Source organism: Melopsittacus undulatus, chromosome 2, assembly GCF_012275295.1.
Source record: "Melopsittacus undulatus isolate bMelUnd1 chromosome 2, bMelUnd1.mat.Z, whole genome shotgun sequence".
NCBI classification, from domain to species: domain Eukaryota; kingdom Metazoa; phylum Chordata; class Aves; order Psittaciformes; family Psittaculidae; genus Melopsittacus; species Melopsittacus undulatus.
In genome coordinates, this window is record NC_047528.1 from 101,299,707 (window position 1) to 101,316,376 (window position 16,670).

Sequence of the window (16,670 nt, forward strand, 5' to 3'; positions counted from 1 at the left end):
ACTGCTTATTTTTTCGAGGCAGATATGCAGAGGAATTTCCTTGGAGGCAGTGACAAAGAAGTGACAAAGAAGTAGTAGCAGTAGTCGTAGTAGTGACGACTATGACGAGTAAGTTTCCCTCTAGCTTCCCAAGACTAAGATTTCCTTTTTGATATTAAACTCAGCCTTGAATAATCTCCTCTGCTTTTACCCCCTCTGAGCTCTGCTGCAAGGTTTATCTTCACTCATCAGCCTCCTGAGGAGAGCCAATGAACGGAAGGCAGACTTATTCAGTCTGTTTCCTCAGCGTTCGCCTAGGCTCTCTGCACAGGAAGCCTAGTGCTGTGAGAAGTCAGAAGGAGGAACCTCTCCAGCTTTGAGGAGCCAGTCGATCAGGAGCATGCACAGCTAGAGGAGAGGAGTGGGAAAGGGGGAAAGCAGACACTGACATTGGCTGCTGAGGATGCACTGGCAGGCAAGAAACACTCCCCATGACCACAGCTAGGCTGAAGGGGGGCCATGAAAGCAGGAGCCGACATGAATATTGCTGGGAAGACTGTGTGTGTTTTTATGTTGCTCACCATCACCAAGGTCACAAGAACAGTAGGTAAGTCTAACTGGGACCAATCAGCCATCAGGATGGAACAAAGGGAAATATGTGCAGACACTTTCTTCCATAAAGACTATTGTTAATGCTGTGAATTTAATTGCTAAAAATTGTGGAGCACAACTGAAACAATGCTTCCCCAATACCTTCTCCTGCTCTTCTTTTCTTAGTGGTCACAGGAGGGCCAGGCATTATATCCGTGACTTTCATGTAGGCAGTTATTTTGTGAACCTTATCTGGGCACGTATTTTTTGTCACAGATAGTCTCTAAATCCACATGATCTGAGAAACTGATCCATTTGACATATTAAAAATATGCCCAGGAAACTGTTTGTGAACTTGAAGCTTTTGGCTGTTTAGTTTCTGCTGAAGACAGGCTGCAGGGTACTCTGAAATATGGCAGGGATAACTTGCATCTTTTTGAGGAGCAGTGGAAGATCAGTGACAGAGTAACACTAGCGAGCAGTTTCTGGAATTTCATTCTAAGGCTAATGGGCATGGGCAGGATTAAGAACGGGAAAGACTTCTGTGCCAAAGACAGTGGCACTCCTAAGCCTTTGTATCCCCATCTTGTAGTGTAGTTGACTTAGTTTTAGCTATAGCAGTTTATGTCTCCCATTTGCACTTCTAGAGTTTATGTTATTTCAGACACCACACAGCAATCCAGGGACTTGGTAATGGAACTAGAGACTTGAGCAGCAGTTCCAGAAAGCTAAACTGTCTCTGTATAGAGGGAGAAGACAGAGAGGTCTGTGAGATCCAAATTAAAGCAGAGACATCTCTGAATAATAGCATTCTTATTATGGACAGGTGGAACTAAACTGCGTGGACATGGGTTATTCCATTCCACTTTTCCAGAAAGTGAAAATGGCTCCTTGGTCATATTTTAAAGAAAAGCTGATGCAGTCATTGTTGGCAGTGAGGGAACACCCATATATAGTGCATTTAGCTGACCAAATGAGGGATCCAAAATGGTCACCTCAGTGCTATCCATTAGGGAAAAAAAATGAAATGCTTTACAAACATTATTAAACATGGCATCAATAAACTCACAACAAGTACACTGGAGGTAGAAAACCTGTCCCAGTTCTGTAGGTAAATAGCTATATCAGAAGAATACTGAGGAACCCATTCAGGGTCATACCTGATTCTGGTAGCATCAGAGACAGTCTATGTATTTTTAATACAGCTGCTCAAAAAGTAAAGGAGGATGGACATTTCACAAAATATTGAAGAAAATGGGTGAGACAAAGGGGAATCTTACTGACAAAAATTATTTTTTAGATAGACTTTTCTGTAAATATTAAAAAGAATCCAATGCCAAATATTTTGGGGTTTTGGAGGGGTGTTGTTTTTTTTTTTTCCACCTAAAATGTAATTGGATTTTAACTCTTTGATGTCTTGGTGAATTAATGATATTCCTCTTCAAATAACTAGGAAAGATGTTCAGTTAAAATCTAGTTTCACACCCGCTCCCCCAGATAAAAAGCAGCCCACATTTGATGGGAAGTTTTTAGCTAACACTGCTCTTAAACATGCTTCCTTCAATATTAGGGTGGCTGTTCTGAGCAAGATGTACGGTTCAGTTTTTTCTTCAGAGACCACAGGCTAAAGGTGTCAATGTGTGTATTCTATCTGAGGATCTGATTGTATGAAGCTCAGAAGGAACTACAGTGAAGACTAGGGCAAGCTGTTCTGAATGAAATAAGGTCATGCAGAAATTGTTGTGTGCAACCAGACTTCACCTGCATTAGCATTTTCCTTAACATTTCCTTAACATGTTGGTTTGTGTGGTTTGGTTTAAACAACTTCATAGGGGGCAGCTCAGAAGCAAGGCTGAGGTCACTTTATGATTGTCATATCTACATCTGTCCACAAAGAAAGCTGCATAATATGCTACTGAAGCTGCTGGTGCATGATCTGTACTAACAGTTCTCCTGTGACAATCCCCATAAAAGCAGCAGTGGAATAGACTCAAAGCAGTTTTCATATCGCTCTGAAGACTTCTGTGGTCTAACAAAGGTGGTTGTGTGCATACTCCAGAAAAAAGGGGATAAGGGAGGGCAAGACCTTCCATGACAAGTTCATGCAAAAAAACTCTTTTTATTGGATTAACATTTGCAATGTCAAACTGTGTAAGTCCTGCATCTGCATTTGTATCCTGTGACAACAGATATGCCCAAGTGCTTCAGAGGAAGATGAAGACATCCATTGTCAGTAATGACGTGATTCTCTGTGGTTTTTATCAAGAGTAAAAAACTGAAGTCAGTGGCATTGCATCAGTGCTGGAATTAAGAGTGTATGAGGTGAATAGAAGCGGAGTTGCAGAGCTACCTGGCTAGTGTTCAAGTTTACCTACATACATAACTTTCTTGAATGTTACTGCTTTCATTTCATTTCTTTCCGTAACACAAGTTGTAAATTCTCTTTGCCTTTTATTTTCTCACATCTACTGTGTTTCACTGCTCCTGTCTCTCTTGCCACCTATTCTAGTTTACTGGAATCTTGATCTGGATACAAAAAATCATAGCCTAAAAACCTATTCTGACAAATTCACATTTGTCTTAATTTCACTATTTCTTTGCTGTGCCTTTGGGTTAATGTGCTGGAATAATTCTGACTTCTTTTACCTTAAAAATACCTGAATCCAAACAGCCTGGGTTTCTCCCCCAAATGCTTAAACCAGAATTCTGTATTATTAAATTAAGCAAAAAATTTTTCTCAGGAGAGATCTAAATTGCCCTGGTACAATCTTCAAAGCAAGTCCTTGTGACATTAATATTTTACTTTGCTGTGGTCCAAACCAGTATCTGAATGTGTCTAGTTTCGTAACCATGGAAACAAAGAAGTTCAGTCTTGGAAGCTGACCACATTCTCTATGACCACAAAGCAGATCTTATTTAATTTGTAATGCATTTGTAGAAGTACATGCTACATAAAATTCAAAGTTGATATGTTTTGTATACAATAATTCATAAGAAAAGAGTGTAGAGAATCTTCTTATGCTGCCTTATCTTCATAGTGAGTAAGAAAGTGCTAGGAAGTACTGTGTTAAAGCTAAGCACTAAGCAAAGTATAACAGATTTTAACCAAATAAAAGTGAGATCATAAGCATATTTTCACACTGTCCCTCATCCGCTCTCTGCTAAGTATGAAAAAGAGGGCATGCAACCTACTTTTTAGAGTCAATGATCTATTATTGTTTAGAATAGCAGAAAAACACCACTTAAGCACAAACAGCACATTTTTTTTTCTTATTCTTCTCATTAGGAAGAGAGTAAAAGTCCAAGTTCAGCATGCAAGACAAATATAAAATGTTATAAACCATTCTGCGTTTGTTTCTATACTGAGAAATAGGGAGCCTTTGTACTTCATTACACATGGTGTCATAATGCTACTGAAAGAAATACTACCCAAGGCACTTTGACATCCAGTGTAAATCTCTTTTCCCTTCACCCATTCCAGGACAAAGATCTACTTACTTTGCACAGAGAAGCTGCTATACGAAGTTTGAAGTTTACAGCCAGACTGATATAGTATGTGACAGCTTGTTAAATTCAGTGATGGTTTATTATCAGTTGAGGATTTGGCCAACAGTGTTTGTTCTGCAAGATGGATGACTCTAACACATTATTTAAACACCAGCTAATTCCTTCATTAAAGAATTGTACCCATCCCTTTTTTTATGAAGTCATGTTTACATTGAGACATAGGCCATCTATGTGAGGGTAGAAATAAAACCTCAGAAAAGACCCTTACATCAGTGCATTGAAATGGGAAGAGGAGATATTTTCTAGGAATAATAATGATTATGGATGAGTGTGAATAGGAAACTAAACCTCTTTAAGATATGACCATACTGAAAAAAGCTGTGATCGTAGCTTCAAGAAACAGTCATACGAGCTCAGGCCAGCTAGTTCATGTATTTCTACCATGGAAATCAGAGTACTCTATTTACTACTCACCTAACACACAGCATTTATTTTCTCTGTCTTGTGTTGTTGTGGCTACATTTTCAGAGCCACAAAGCAACCATGAGTAAACTGTGAGTACTTAAGCAATCCCCACCCTAGTACAAAGCACTTCTATCTGTTTATCTTTCACTTAATTCCAGACAGCCTTGCTAGGTGGAACAGTCACTCTGTGGAAGGGCAAAGCAGATGCAGAGCTTAGCTTGTTGTATCTGACCTCTTCTAAGCATCCGGTACGGCCTTTTTGATAATGACTTGCTATGACTCATATTAATTCCAAGATACAGTTAGTCATTTGCTTGTGGTATGATCATTGTTTCAGTTCATTATATCTCTGAGATTAATATGCCACAATCTGCAGAGGGAGGGCAGAGATGCACTAGAAAACTGTGGTAGACTTTTACTGTAAGAAATAAAGACACAATAGGATTATGTCTGAGAAAGTAAAATAGTGTGAAAACCAGCTAAATTTCTGCAGAGGTTGTCATGGAACTTGAGTCATTTTGGGGGCAGCAAAAAGTTGTACTGTAGGTTAAAACCTGCTACAAAGAGAGACTGGAAATCTTTCCTACTTGAAAGGAATCAAAAGCCCTTTAAGCTGCATAGCTATCTCTGATTCTGCAGTGATTCCCCTGAAAATTTTAGTAGCTTCGCAATCAGACTTTCCTGTTTTTAAAATCTTTGTTTCTCATTTTACTGTGAGAAAGACTCTGAAATGCAGAAAAAACCACTGAATAGGAGACACTGCAAAGGAACTCATGCAAATAGTTATCTACTAGAGCTGTCAAACACAAAGGGTAGAGAAAAGTCTTTCTCACAGCCTTTTCAATTACAGTGATTTTAACATGACAACAGTAAACAGCACATTTCTGAAACAAAAATATGAACTCCTCAACTGTGGCTTTTTTTTCTGAGAGAGGATATTTTCAAACGTAAAAGTGGAATCTGAAAGTGCATTGGAATGTGCACTCAACAGTGCTTGAGAACCTCCTCAGACATGGCTTAAAATCTTCAGTAGTCAAGAAGAAACAATGAGGGACGGCATAATATTACTGGTATTATAATCAGATGACCTCCGGGGGGGCTGGAGTCAAATTGGAAGACCTCAGTCTAAAGGCCTCCTACCCTACCCACCTGTCAGATGAGCCTCCAAGGTGGAACCTGCTCATGATAGGTTTGCATCCATAACCAAAGTAGAATGGCTCAGCCTGGAGCTGTACAGAACTCCTGCAATCTAACTCACCTATTTTCTACATCAGTGTGACAAACAGCACACATTTCTGGCTCCTGAGCTTTGGTTGCTCCTTCTGGCTAACAGAAAAAATGGTTGCAGTTTTTCAGAGTCCACCCAATTGTGAAGAATGAGACTGGAAATGAGGGGTTCTTTACAATAAATATATAGATATATGATCCTTCATTCCATCTCTCTCACATACAATGAGATAGATAACGGTACTGACATTTGATGACTGTCCTGTGGTTATCACTGCACTGATATGAGGTTGACAGCTCACACCTCTTCAGGTTTCTTGTTCTTTTCAAGCCCACAGAGAGTGAGGCCTTTGCTGCACTGGTTATCCCCTTTTTCAGCTACAGCAAGCTGTGAGTTCAGCTCAGATATAACATGGGATTTCACCTTGAGAGAAGTATCAGTGCAATGTACTGGCTTGTTTTCGAGATGCTGCTTGAATATACAAATGCTGATGTGTATGGCATATATGCCCTAATGCATTGGTCATAAACTAATCAGCTATTACAGAGGATACTTTAGCAACTCTTAGCCATTTTACAGTAAAGCACCCTTCCAAAAAACAGTGGTGCAGAGATGGTCTGAGAAAAAGAACATGATACAGAGGAATTCAGAATCCCTCTACAACTGTATTGTAAAATTAATATTGCATTTAAACGTGATTCAGCAGATTTTAAGCTGACTGATGTGGCTTATCTTTTGAAGTGAATGGTACCTGATTTATTCAGGGGAGAGTATGAAAGAAAGACATAGCAGGAAGCACTGCCTTTGCTCCCTCTTTCTTTACAGTCTTGAAGCACACAAGCTGTTATGTTAGGGAACTTGTATATTGCTGCTTAGGAGATGCAGAGTTGAAAGACAAGTAAAATGGTAGTACTTTAATATGTAAATGCAAGTGCACACAGTTAAATACGCACACCATTGTCACTCATGAGCAGCATTTGCAAACATTATCCAAAAACCCCAGCCCCAGCACACAGGCTGTTTGAATGCTTAGGTCTGCATTTTCAGATGAGGTCAGCCATACTGGTGGCATAACTCCGTGCTCTGAGGCTCTCAGCAGTGTTAAACTAGGAGAGGAAACACTTTATTCTACAATTTTCAGAGATAATCATAGGACAAACATCCAGAAACCATCATGAAACAAAAGGCTTCTTCCAGTTACTCTGGTAACTCTTCCAGTTACTCTCCTGGTAAAATCATCTGAGTTTAAAATGCATACCTCATGTTACCTTGAAATGCCGTTAAGTAGAAAAACCTTGTCATTTGAAAACACTTCCAGTGTGATACAGCATCACAGAACACCATTGGCACTTGAATTAAGGAAACAGCATTTGTGGCACTGGTGGGTAATTCAGGTAACAGAAAATGGTGTGAATAGACTTTTCTTCTTCAGCTGTGCTTGGATTGAATCCTGGCAGTGCTGAGAAGCAGGAAGCTAAGTATTATTTCCTATATTTAATAAAAATGGGAAGTGGATGCTTCAGTGAAATATTATCCCCACCTAATTTTCATTTTCTACCAGAAAAAAAAAAAAACCCAACAAAACAGCAAAACAAACAACCTTCTCAGAATTACACTCTGATACACACGTTACACAGCTGGAGTAACTAATACATTACAGCACTGTATGGTGTAGTGTGGAGCAATATTGTAGCTACGTATCAGCCTGCAGGAGCAAGGTCTAGGCTTGGAAATGTCTTCATTCAAAGGGGTCCCAGATCTGATCAATATAAAAAGAGCAAGCATGACTGATGTCCAATATGTGCAAGAGAATCAGTTCTGCAAGTTCATGGAAAAAGAAAACCCAGGCAGATCAGTTTCTTGGATAAGTAATTGGGGGACCCCTAAGAAAAAAACAAAACAAATAAATAAATTAAAGGCAACCCCATGGGTGTAACTTGTCTTGAACAAACAGCACACAGATGAGCCATAATAGTGGGTCAGCTCTTTCAATGGCCAGTGTGATAACTTTCAAAAAGGAGCAAAGGACTAGGTCCCAGCTTTTCTATACCGGCATTTGGCTTCAAGTATCTAGTTCATGGATCATGAAAAGATAAAGACAGGAGGTATTGTGCCTGACTTCAAGCAAGAGTCATCTTTTAAAAGCTAAAAGAAGAGTCAGTGTCATAGAAAGAAAATAAAATAGAAAATGTTTTTAAGCAAATGCAAACCAGAATTCAAGAACAAGACACTGCTACAGAATCCACAGAATTGATACATCAATTGAGTAAAGTTTCTCTGCAATCTTAGCCTCACCAGCAAGAGGCACAGGGATATGGGATATTTCACATGTTCACAGCTGCATATCTGGCACAAAGATGCGTGGAACTTACATTCATATCCTGTGGGGATCACTGCAGTAAAACCAGTACAGTCATGGTGTGAATGCACAGGTACACGCTGTATACAGTCATACTGTGAATGTATATGTTCACAAAGATTCAGAAAATAAAAAGACACCCCTGACACGTAAGACAAAAACCTTTCCTCCCCCACAAGCTCCATCACTGTTATTTATACTGTGGTCATATCTGGGGGGTGTAGGCCTCTGCCAGCAGTGCTGGATTTTGTATGAATGCAGAAGTAAAAGTTGCTTACTTCACTGGTGCAATAGTTCCACAGAAAAGTCATTATCATGTGGCCAAATGCAATAGTTACATTTCTGTAATTTCAGCCTGTAAGTGGTGACAGCCCTGTGAGCAACCTTGCCAACAGAAGCACACTATTCAGGTGCTGAATTGCTTAAGACAATGGGCAGAAGCAGGGTCTTCCTCCACTATCTGTCTTATCCCCTAACATGAGCCTCAGTGGGAAATCAGTTGACAGTATTGGGAGGGTAGGCTGTGATAGGCCACTAGCTCCATAATCCACAGCTATAATACCAGATGACAGACAACTTGCAGATAAGTGCAGACAGAGCCTCACACCAGCATGTTCCTGTGAATCACAGACCAGAACTCCAGGGCTATGCGTGACATCGCTGGGCACCTTCTCACCCATCCTCTCTCCTTCTTTCTCTCCTTCAGGAAACAAAAGAGTGTCAGTGACAGTAGGTAGCAGCTCTGTGCTCACCTGCCCTACCAAATCAAATAGAACTATGGTAACATGGAAAATTAGCCCCAAGGTTGGAGGCCCCTGCACCTTGGGATACAGGAGCGATCAGAACAAGACAGACAGAACCAACTGCAGCGACAGCATGAACTGGAAGTTCAGACCAGATCAGGACCCTGCCCTTGAGATACAACAAGTGGGAATAGCCCACGAGGGAAATTACGTCTGTGAAGTAGTATCAACGGAAGGGAATTTCCATGAGACATACCACCTGATTGTGCTGGGTAAGGGGCTCCTTCCTCATTTTACAGATCTCCGGAGAACCAGGTATGGGCCTGGATGTACAAACCTCTTCTCTCCATGCACGAGAGGACGTGTGCTGTAAGAAGAGGTATCTTCTTGCTGGGATAAACTGTCATGCATTTCACTGATTGTAATGGTGTGTCACTCTTCTCCTTATTTCCCAATACTTTTCTCCCTTCTACTTCCCATTTTTCCACTGCCTAGTTAGAAATGATAGGTATGAAGCAATTTCCAATACACTAAAAGAGCATTCTGCATATACTTCCAGTTACCCTGTACAATCAATCCTTAATGCACTAACTTAAGAGAACTAAAGTATATGAGAGTAATAATTCCAAGGGCTGAGCTGCTCTATCAAACATGTTCAGATACGTTCAGATACATTTTAAACCATGTGTACAATGGCTGCTTAGGATGAAAGTCTAATTCAGCCCTGTAGTTGGCATAATTCTCTACCACAATGTCCAGGGATACCTCCTCTAATGATGCATGGCTGTGGTAACTCACCTGAATGGGCAAGAGCTGCCCAAAAGGAAAAAAGAGGCACAGACTTTGTCTCTTGTGTCTTTGGCCCATGTTGCTGTAACGACATGGCACCTCCAATGTCCTTCTCCTCTTTTCCCCCTGTTCACTTTGGGTACAGAACAAGAACTTCCTATCCCAGCTGCAGCAAACTAACTCTATGCAACTCCTCTTCCTGATGCTTTGCAGTCCCCCCAAGGCTGACCCTGTATTGCGATGACCATGGAAACCCCGTGTGTGAGGCAGTGGCAGGGAAGCCGGCTGCTCGGATCTCCTGGGTCCTGGAGAGCAGCTTTACCCCCAGGGAAGAAGGCCATGACAACGGGACAGTGACTGTTGTCAGCAAGTTCACAGCACATGGTAGCAATGTGACTAATGCAACCTGCTTCATGTCCCACCCAGCTGGGAACCAGAGCAACTCCATAGCCTGTCAACCATCAGGTGAGCTTCCCTTTGTGCATTCAGCATTCAAACCTTGTTTAGCCTCCTGTGCACACTCTTGTTCGTTCTAGGAAGGAAAATTTGTAAAACTACAGAAACCTTCAGTGAAATCCTATATAGACAAGAGTACCATCCCTAACTGCCTTTGCCCAGAAACATCACGAACTTGTTCGTGTTCTAGACACTAACGGTTTCTTCCCTAAGAGTGATATACATGAATGTGGTAGTATTTGCTTTGTAGTGGAAATGTTGGAATCACAAACAAAGCAGTCATGACCTTAGTGTTAAAATAATCACTTGGAAGCTGAACAGCAGCAACATTTTTTAGACGAAAATGTAAAGTCTCTTGCTCAGGTCATGGTGAGAGAAAGAGAACCAACCCTTGTGTGGCCAGATGAAACAAATAGATCAATTCATTCCAAGTTGGGACTGCCTGACACTGGATGACATTTCTTTCTAATTTTTGCTTTTTGATTCTGCTTTGAGAACTAAACAAGTTGCAGCACTGAGATACACTGAGTCCTTGAAAGGAGCTCAGGTGTGGCTTAGTGAAAAAACAACCTAAGTGTGCACTGGAGGACTCGTGGGATCTGCTTCTGGTTTTGATGGAAACTCCATTTGTGTTTCTGAGACAAGTTTCATTACTGACTTTCCCTTCTGCTGGAGGGGATTATATTTATCTTACAGGCATGCTGAAAATGTATGTATATGCTAATGCAGTTTTAATCTTATACAGAAATAATAAAGAAACTGAGCAGTGAGAAGATATAACTAACTTTTTTTGTGTTTAGAGAACAGCTTTATCATGCGTGCCTCCATTGTTCTTTGTTTCCTGAGCGTTTTAAGCTTCATGGCTGTCATTTACACTTTTAAGCTCCGTGGCAACAGGTATGTATGATAGGGAGGTAAGGAAAGATTGTCTAATGCTAGAAGAAATCTTTAAGTATTGTCTGTGTCTTGAAATCGTATGATTCTGTTGGTCTGTGCTGCTATAAATAACCGAATTAACTATATCAAATATTTCCATATTGCAAGCACTGTCCACTGCACACATCTTCACTCAGTAATGAAACAGAGTAAAATATAAACAGGCAGAAGTTGGCAGAGGATCCTCATTTTGTTGCCTGCTAGAATAAGGGGGACTTCTTCATTCTAATAGGAAACTGGGAGATTACAGCTGTTCTTCAAATACTGTGACAGTCTGTCAGTGTCTCTCTTGCTCACACCAGGGGGTTGGTTCTGCTACCTGTTAATTTCTACCAAGTGCCAGAGGACTGACCGGTGCTATCCTGCCATATCAGCAGAAGGGGCAGCAGACTGTGTCTGTATTTGTGAAAAAGCTCCCTGGCTGAAGCCGGATTCCAGCCCCATTAGGATTTGCTATGGAGGAAGGAGCAGTTCCAAAGAAAAACTACAGAAGTCATTTTTGCAGAGAAAGGCTGAATTAGCACCTGTACCGAAAACCTCGGCTATGCTCCCTCCTTCCCCTATTCCAAACCTGTTTTTTTCTCCCAAACCTTCTTCCTCAAGGTGAAGAATCAGTTCATCGTAACTGCAAATTGTACAACCTTCCAGAAGACTTTGATTTTAAATCTTCCACTTCTACTTTGTGCTTAAGCTCCCACAAACACACAAACATGAGAAAAAGACCTCTAAGGAAAGTCAGGGTGCCATAATATCAGGGTCAAAAGTCAAGGAGCGAGAGACATGAGAAGACTTTATCGTTTTATTCTTGATGACAAGAAAAAGAAATGTTTCATAAGCTTGTGATCAAAGAAAACAGTCTGTGATCCAGCACAACCTAGGATTTAGGAGGGAATTTGATCTGATACTTGTTTTCTTTTCCACAGACCATGCCACAAAACCAAACCTTCTGAAACTGCCCAAAACAGGCAAACCCCACAGTTAAGGAGAACGATGCAAATTAGACCATCAACGAATCATGGATCTTCTGGTAGCCCTGAAAACATGGTCAGTAAAAGGAAACCATTAGATTGTTAATCTGCATTCAGCATGTGCTACTATATCTCAGATGCGTGCTCTTAGCTGTATCTCAGGATAAAACAAAGCTTATCATCACCATAATTTCGACTTTGAGCAAACATTGGAAGCATGTTCCTCAGCAACTGCCATATTTTATCTTAACAAGGAGTGAATCCCACCACTGGGATCCCCCTGGTCATATGAGATACACTGACCACAACTGCTGTACTCAGGAAGTGAGGCAGTATTGTGGGCTGTGGAATACTAAGAAAGCTTTTAGTAAAAAAGAGGATGAAACAACAAAACAGAAACTGGGGGGGGGGGGGGGGGGGAAGGAATATCCCTCTTGGTGTCCAGAATGATAATGTGCAAGTTTTGAGGGCCACTCTCTACCTTGTATGGTCTTTCCACAACAAAAGAACAAACCATACTCAAGATAAAACATTTTATAAAACAACTGAAAGATTGCTGAGCTGCCAGCTGGTTGGTACTCTTGAACTCCCTGTGCCCTTACAGTCTTCCTGTGTAGCTGAGAATTCAATCATCAGCTCTGTGTCTCTGTTCATAGAATCCTATAATGGTTTCAGTTGGAAGGGACTTTAAAGGTCCATGCAGTTCCAACCCTCCTGCCATGAGAAGAGACACTTTTCACGGGACCAAAGAGTGGACAGGTTGCTCCAAGTCCCATCCAACCCAGTCTTGAACACTATCAGGGATGGGAAGCCACAGCATCTCTGGGCAACCTGAATGCCTCATCACCCTCACAGTAAATAACTTCTTCCTCATATCTAACCTAAATCCCCCCTGTTTAAGTTTGAACCCATTACCAGTTGTCCTATCACTACAGTCCCTAATGAAGAGAAAGAAAAGTGTCTGTTCTCTACTACCAAATATAAATAACAGCATTTCTACGCAGGCAAGATGTGTCAAGACTATATTGTGAATAACTGTGCATCTACTGTATGCACTAGGCTCACATTCTGTCATCAACTTAAAAAGGTGCTTCAGTTCTGGTTTCTGAAAAGACTTAGTAAATTCTAGTTATTATTCTTATTCCTCTTGTTCTGCTGCCTTGCCTCCCAGCTGGTGCTGACAGATGCACTTGCATTAATGAAAAATAATGGGTTAAGTCCCAGTGTTCTTGCTGTCACGTCACACAACTTTCATTAGCACGTTTGTCGACTGAAATAGCAGGCTGACAGAGTCATTGTCTAGACTCTAGCATACTATTTGTTTTTTTCTAGAGAATCACACCCTAATACATTTTTTTTTTCTTCAGACCAAAGTGAGGTAGAATGGGAGGAAAAGGAGGCAAGTCAACCAATACCTCATCTTTACCCTCCTCATGTTTGATAGAAACAGCAATACATGTTCTTTGGTGGAAAAAGCAATAGAGGCTTTTTTTCCTTGAGGCCAAGAAGAATGAATATGGGAGCACTCTTTTCCATTTAAATTCTTCAGTCCAGACAAAAAGCTTGCAGGGTATTGCCAAACTATTTACAGTTTTTGGTTTTGTTTTGCTAGGATGACACAATGGAAGTGGAACCTTACACTATTTATGTGCAGAAGGAAAACGTAATTTACAACTCAGTGTCTGATCTGACAGTGGGGAAGAACCTGCCACAAGGACTGTCGCCAGCAACATGAATGATTCACCAACACTGGAAGGGAGAGAGACACTTTATAAAAGACTGGTTATAGAAAGAAGCTTCTCCGAGGATTTCTTCAGATTTTGGGGCGACATAGCTTCCTATGTCTGTTCAGATGCCTGTGCTTGCTGAGGAGTCTGTATAGTTCTTTTTCCCTTCTTGGGAAAGGAAACAGGCTTCCTGTTACTCCTTGGGGAAATGCGACTGACTCCATCCCATCATTTTTCCTGGAAAAGCTGTTGTGATCCTCCCTTTGCTGTTCTTGCCTTGGAGATCCTAGGTTTATCAGTCACTTCTAGGCATTACTTGGATGCACTTGACACTATGTTGCACACATTCGAGAGACTGGAGTAGTGTTATGTCTGAACTAAAATGAAACAGTCTCCAATCAATAGCCACTTCTTTCTAGTTTATGAATTACTAACATAGTGGCCTCAGTACTGATCCTCACAGAATAGCTCAAATGGTGAAAGATATTGGTAGGGAAGACTTTTAATCCCCTAGTTCTGAAAATAGAAACGAGTGATGAATTTAGAAAGTCATCCACTAAGAAAGAGAATTCACCAGTATTAATTTACTTGTTAGGTTCATATTCAGTATTTCCACTAAATGTGTTAATTCTCTATTTCAAATTATTGTTATGATTGTTTTTCCATAAGATTCTCTCACGATATGGTATTGCTCTCTTCCTTAAGAGTACTGGCATTAAGATACTGTAAAAGAATTATGCTACTCAAATCTGGTAAGTTACTTTTAACAGAAATAAACATCAAATATTTCATAAACTAAGATGAGCTCAAAGATATCTGCTATAACTGTGCAATAATGTAGAAAAAAGATAAAATGCTTACTAATTCTAGTCATATTTATTTTAACTACCACAACTGAAGTTTTTTTCCATGCATATTTCTAGACATTTTATTGATAATCTTTTAAATATACGTGCAAGTTCACTTTTTTGTATGTAAATTAGTTTATGTATCTTAATGTGTCTCATGTTGAGGTGACTTCTCACATTCCCAAAATATCATTTGGGAATAAGTCAAATAAATCATTCTCTATATACTACCGGTTCTTCAACTTTTTGATTTGATGCCTTATTAGCTAAAGTATGAACAGGCTTTATCGTAAAAGTAAAGAAATCCATTTGTAAATCTCTGTTTACTACCCCTTATTTAAGTATTTTACAAGACTGACCAGGTATTTGATCTGATAGTAGGATCAGAAGAAATAGATTTTTCCTCCATAGAAGTGTCTTTGCCACACATTGCTAGAGCTTTCTTTTGAGACAGCCTCCTAGGGACTATAACAAACTTCTAAATTAATTGCAGTTCCTAAATGTATTACTCATGTAAACTGATATATACTGGTTATTTACTCTCACTCTAGCAACCACTTTTGTCCAGGTGCTCTCAGCATGCAAGTATTGCTTTTCACCATTTCTGTATGTCACGTTAGAATAGAAGAGATCAAAGATGAATATCAATCAACTACAAACAAGTTTAAAGGAACCTCAGCTTCCAGTGACGTACCAGGAAGAGTCAGTCAACTTAGTCTTAATCCTCTGCAATTCACCACTTAAAATAGGTGCAACAGTGTCCAATGTCCTTTCTCCCACCCAAAACCAAGAGTGCCATCAGTTCTTAGACTTTTTTTCTGTGGACTGGAAAGTCATTTATGTTTTTCAGTGATCATAAAGTGGGGTTCATCCTATGAGACAGCAGCTCTTGAAAGTAGATTCTTGTCAGTTCATATGTAATATGTTATATTTACAGAAGCATACTATCTCCTAACGTGCTGTGTAGGTGTAGGGTTTTATAATCCTTTACAGACCTATTACCCTGGACTAGATCAGGTGTTTCAGAGATGGATGTTGCTAAGTTGCTAACTGGTTGATTATTTCCTGTCCTCTATTTTGTTCCACATTCAGGCCTCCTATGGGCAGAAAACAAGATTTTGGTTTGTGACTGTGATAAATAATATGAGTGGAGTCTTATGTATACACACATATACATATAAGCTCTTTGTGTCTAACATTACAGAAGGTCTAGAGGAGAAAGTCTCTTCCTGCACTTTTATTTCTCCATCAGTGTACTTGCTACTTCTCTTTGCAATGTGCTGCTATTGTACTGTAGTCCCCCTCCATGCAAAAGTGCTGTGTTGACTGTCTCTTAGCTGTCAGGCAAGCCTGCCCTGTAAACTCCCCAGCATGTTGCAAAGTCACAGGAAGAAAGTCAGCAGCTTTTTATCTCCTCCCATAAAGAAAGGTTTTGTCTTTAACCACATCTACCAATGCTACCTCTCACTGAAACATTTAATTTTGCTAAATTTGTATCTCCCACCTGTGCTGATATATTTTATCTTCACACACACATTCCAGTCTCTTGACAATTTACAGCTGCCACTCCAGCTCTAACTGAGCAGTTGTAAACATGGTTATCTCATGACTGTAGAGAGTCCTGAGCACCAAGCTCACATCAAGACAGCAGATTCTGTGCTATTGTGCATTCGCAGAGCAGCTACACACTGAAGTGCAGCAGGCCTCCTTCAGACTAAGATGGCACTGGCAGTGCTAAAAAATGCATGCATTACAAATCCTGAGACCAAACTCAGCTTCTGTACAAACATCAATTCTTGGGCCTCCTTCACCAGAAATTATTTCATGGGAACAAAGTCAAGCCCTTCATCACCCATTACAGCAACATGTAAGAATTCATCAGATTGCAAACTGTAGCAGAAAGGTCATTATATCATCACTTATCTGCTTCAAATGCTTTTCTAACAACAGAATCCATTAAAAATGGGATTTCAGATATTACCCTGTCTCTGCAGCCCTGTAAGTTTTAGGACTTGCAGCTACATTCTCCTGACAGTATCACCTACTCGTAGTTGTAGTTTACTACTTATCCTGC

General features: G+C 40.3%; 1 protein-coding gene across 1 annotated transcript; it reads left to right on the forward strand.

Moving 5' to 3' along the window:
* Window positions 1–348: 348 nt before the first annotated feature.
* On the forward strand, window positions 349–14,824 carry LOC101880000 (cell surface glycoprotein CD200 receptor 1-A). The gene is made up of 6 exons (XM_031051340.2): window positions 349–586; window positions 8,836–9,144; window positions 9,875–10,126; window positions 10,918–11,014; window positions 11,977–12,097; window positions 13,634–14,824. Exons 1-6 carry the CDS (start codon window positions 499–501, stop codon window positions 13,754–13,756), a joined length of 990 nt encoding a protein of 329 aa, XP_030907200.2. The 5' UTR covers window positions 349–498; the 3' UTR covers window positions 13,757–14,824.
* The last annotated feature ends 1,846 nt before the right edge of the window (window positions 14,825–16,670 follow it).

What these genes read in the sequence shown, in the direction of transcription:
- LOC101880000 (XM_031051340.2), top strand. Translation starts at nt 499, where the DNA reads ATGAAAGCAGGAGCCGACATGAATATTGCTGGGAAGACTGTGTGTGTT. An exon ending in CAAGGTCACAAGAACAGTAG is followed by an intron (nt 587 to 8,835) that starts GTAAGTCTAACT and finishes TCTCTCCTTCAG; the next exon opens with GAAACAAAAGAGTGTCAGTG. An exon ending in CATAGCCTGTCAACCATCAG is followed by an intron (nt 10,127 to 10,917) that starts GTGAGCTTCCCT and finishes TTTTGTGTTTAG; the next exon opens with AGAACAGCTTTATCATGCGT.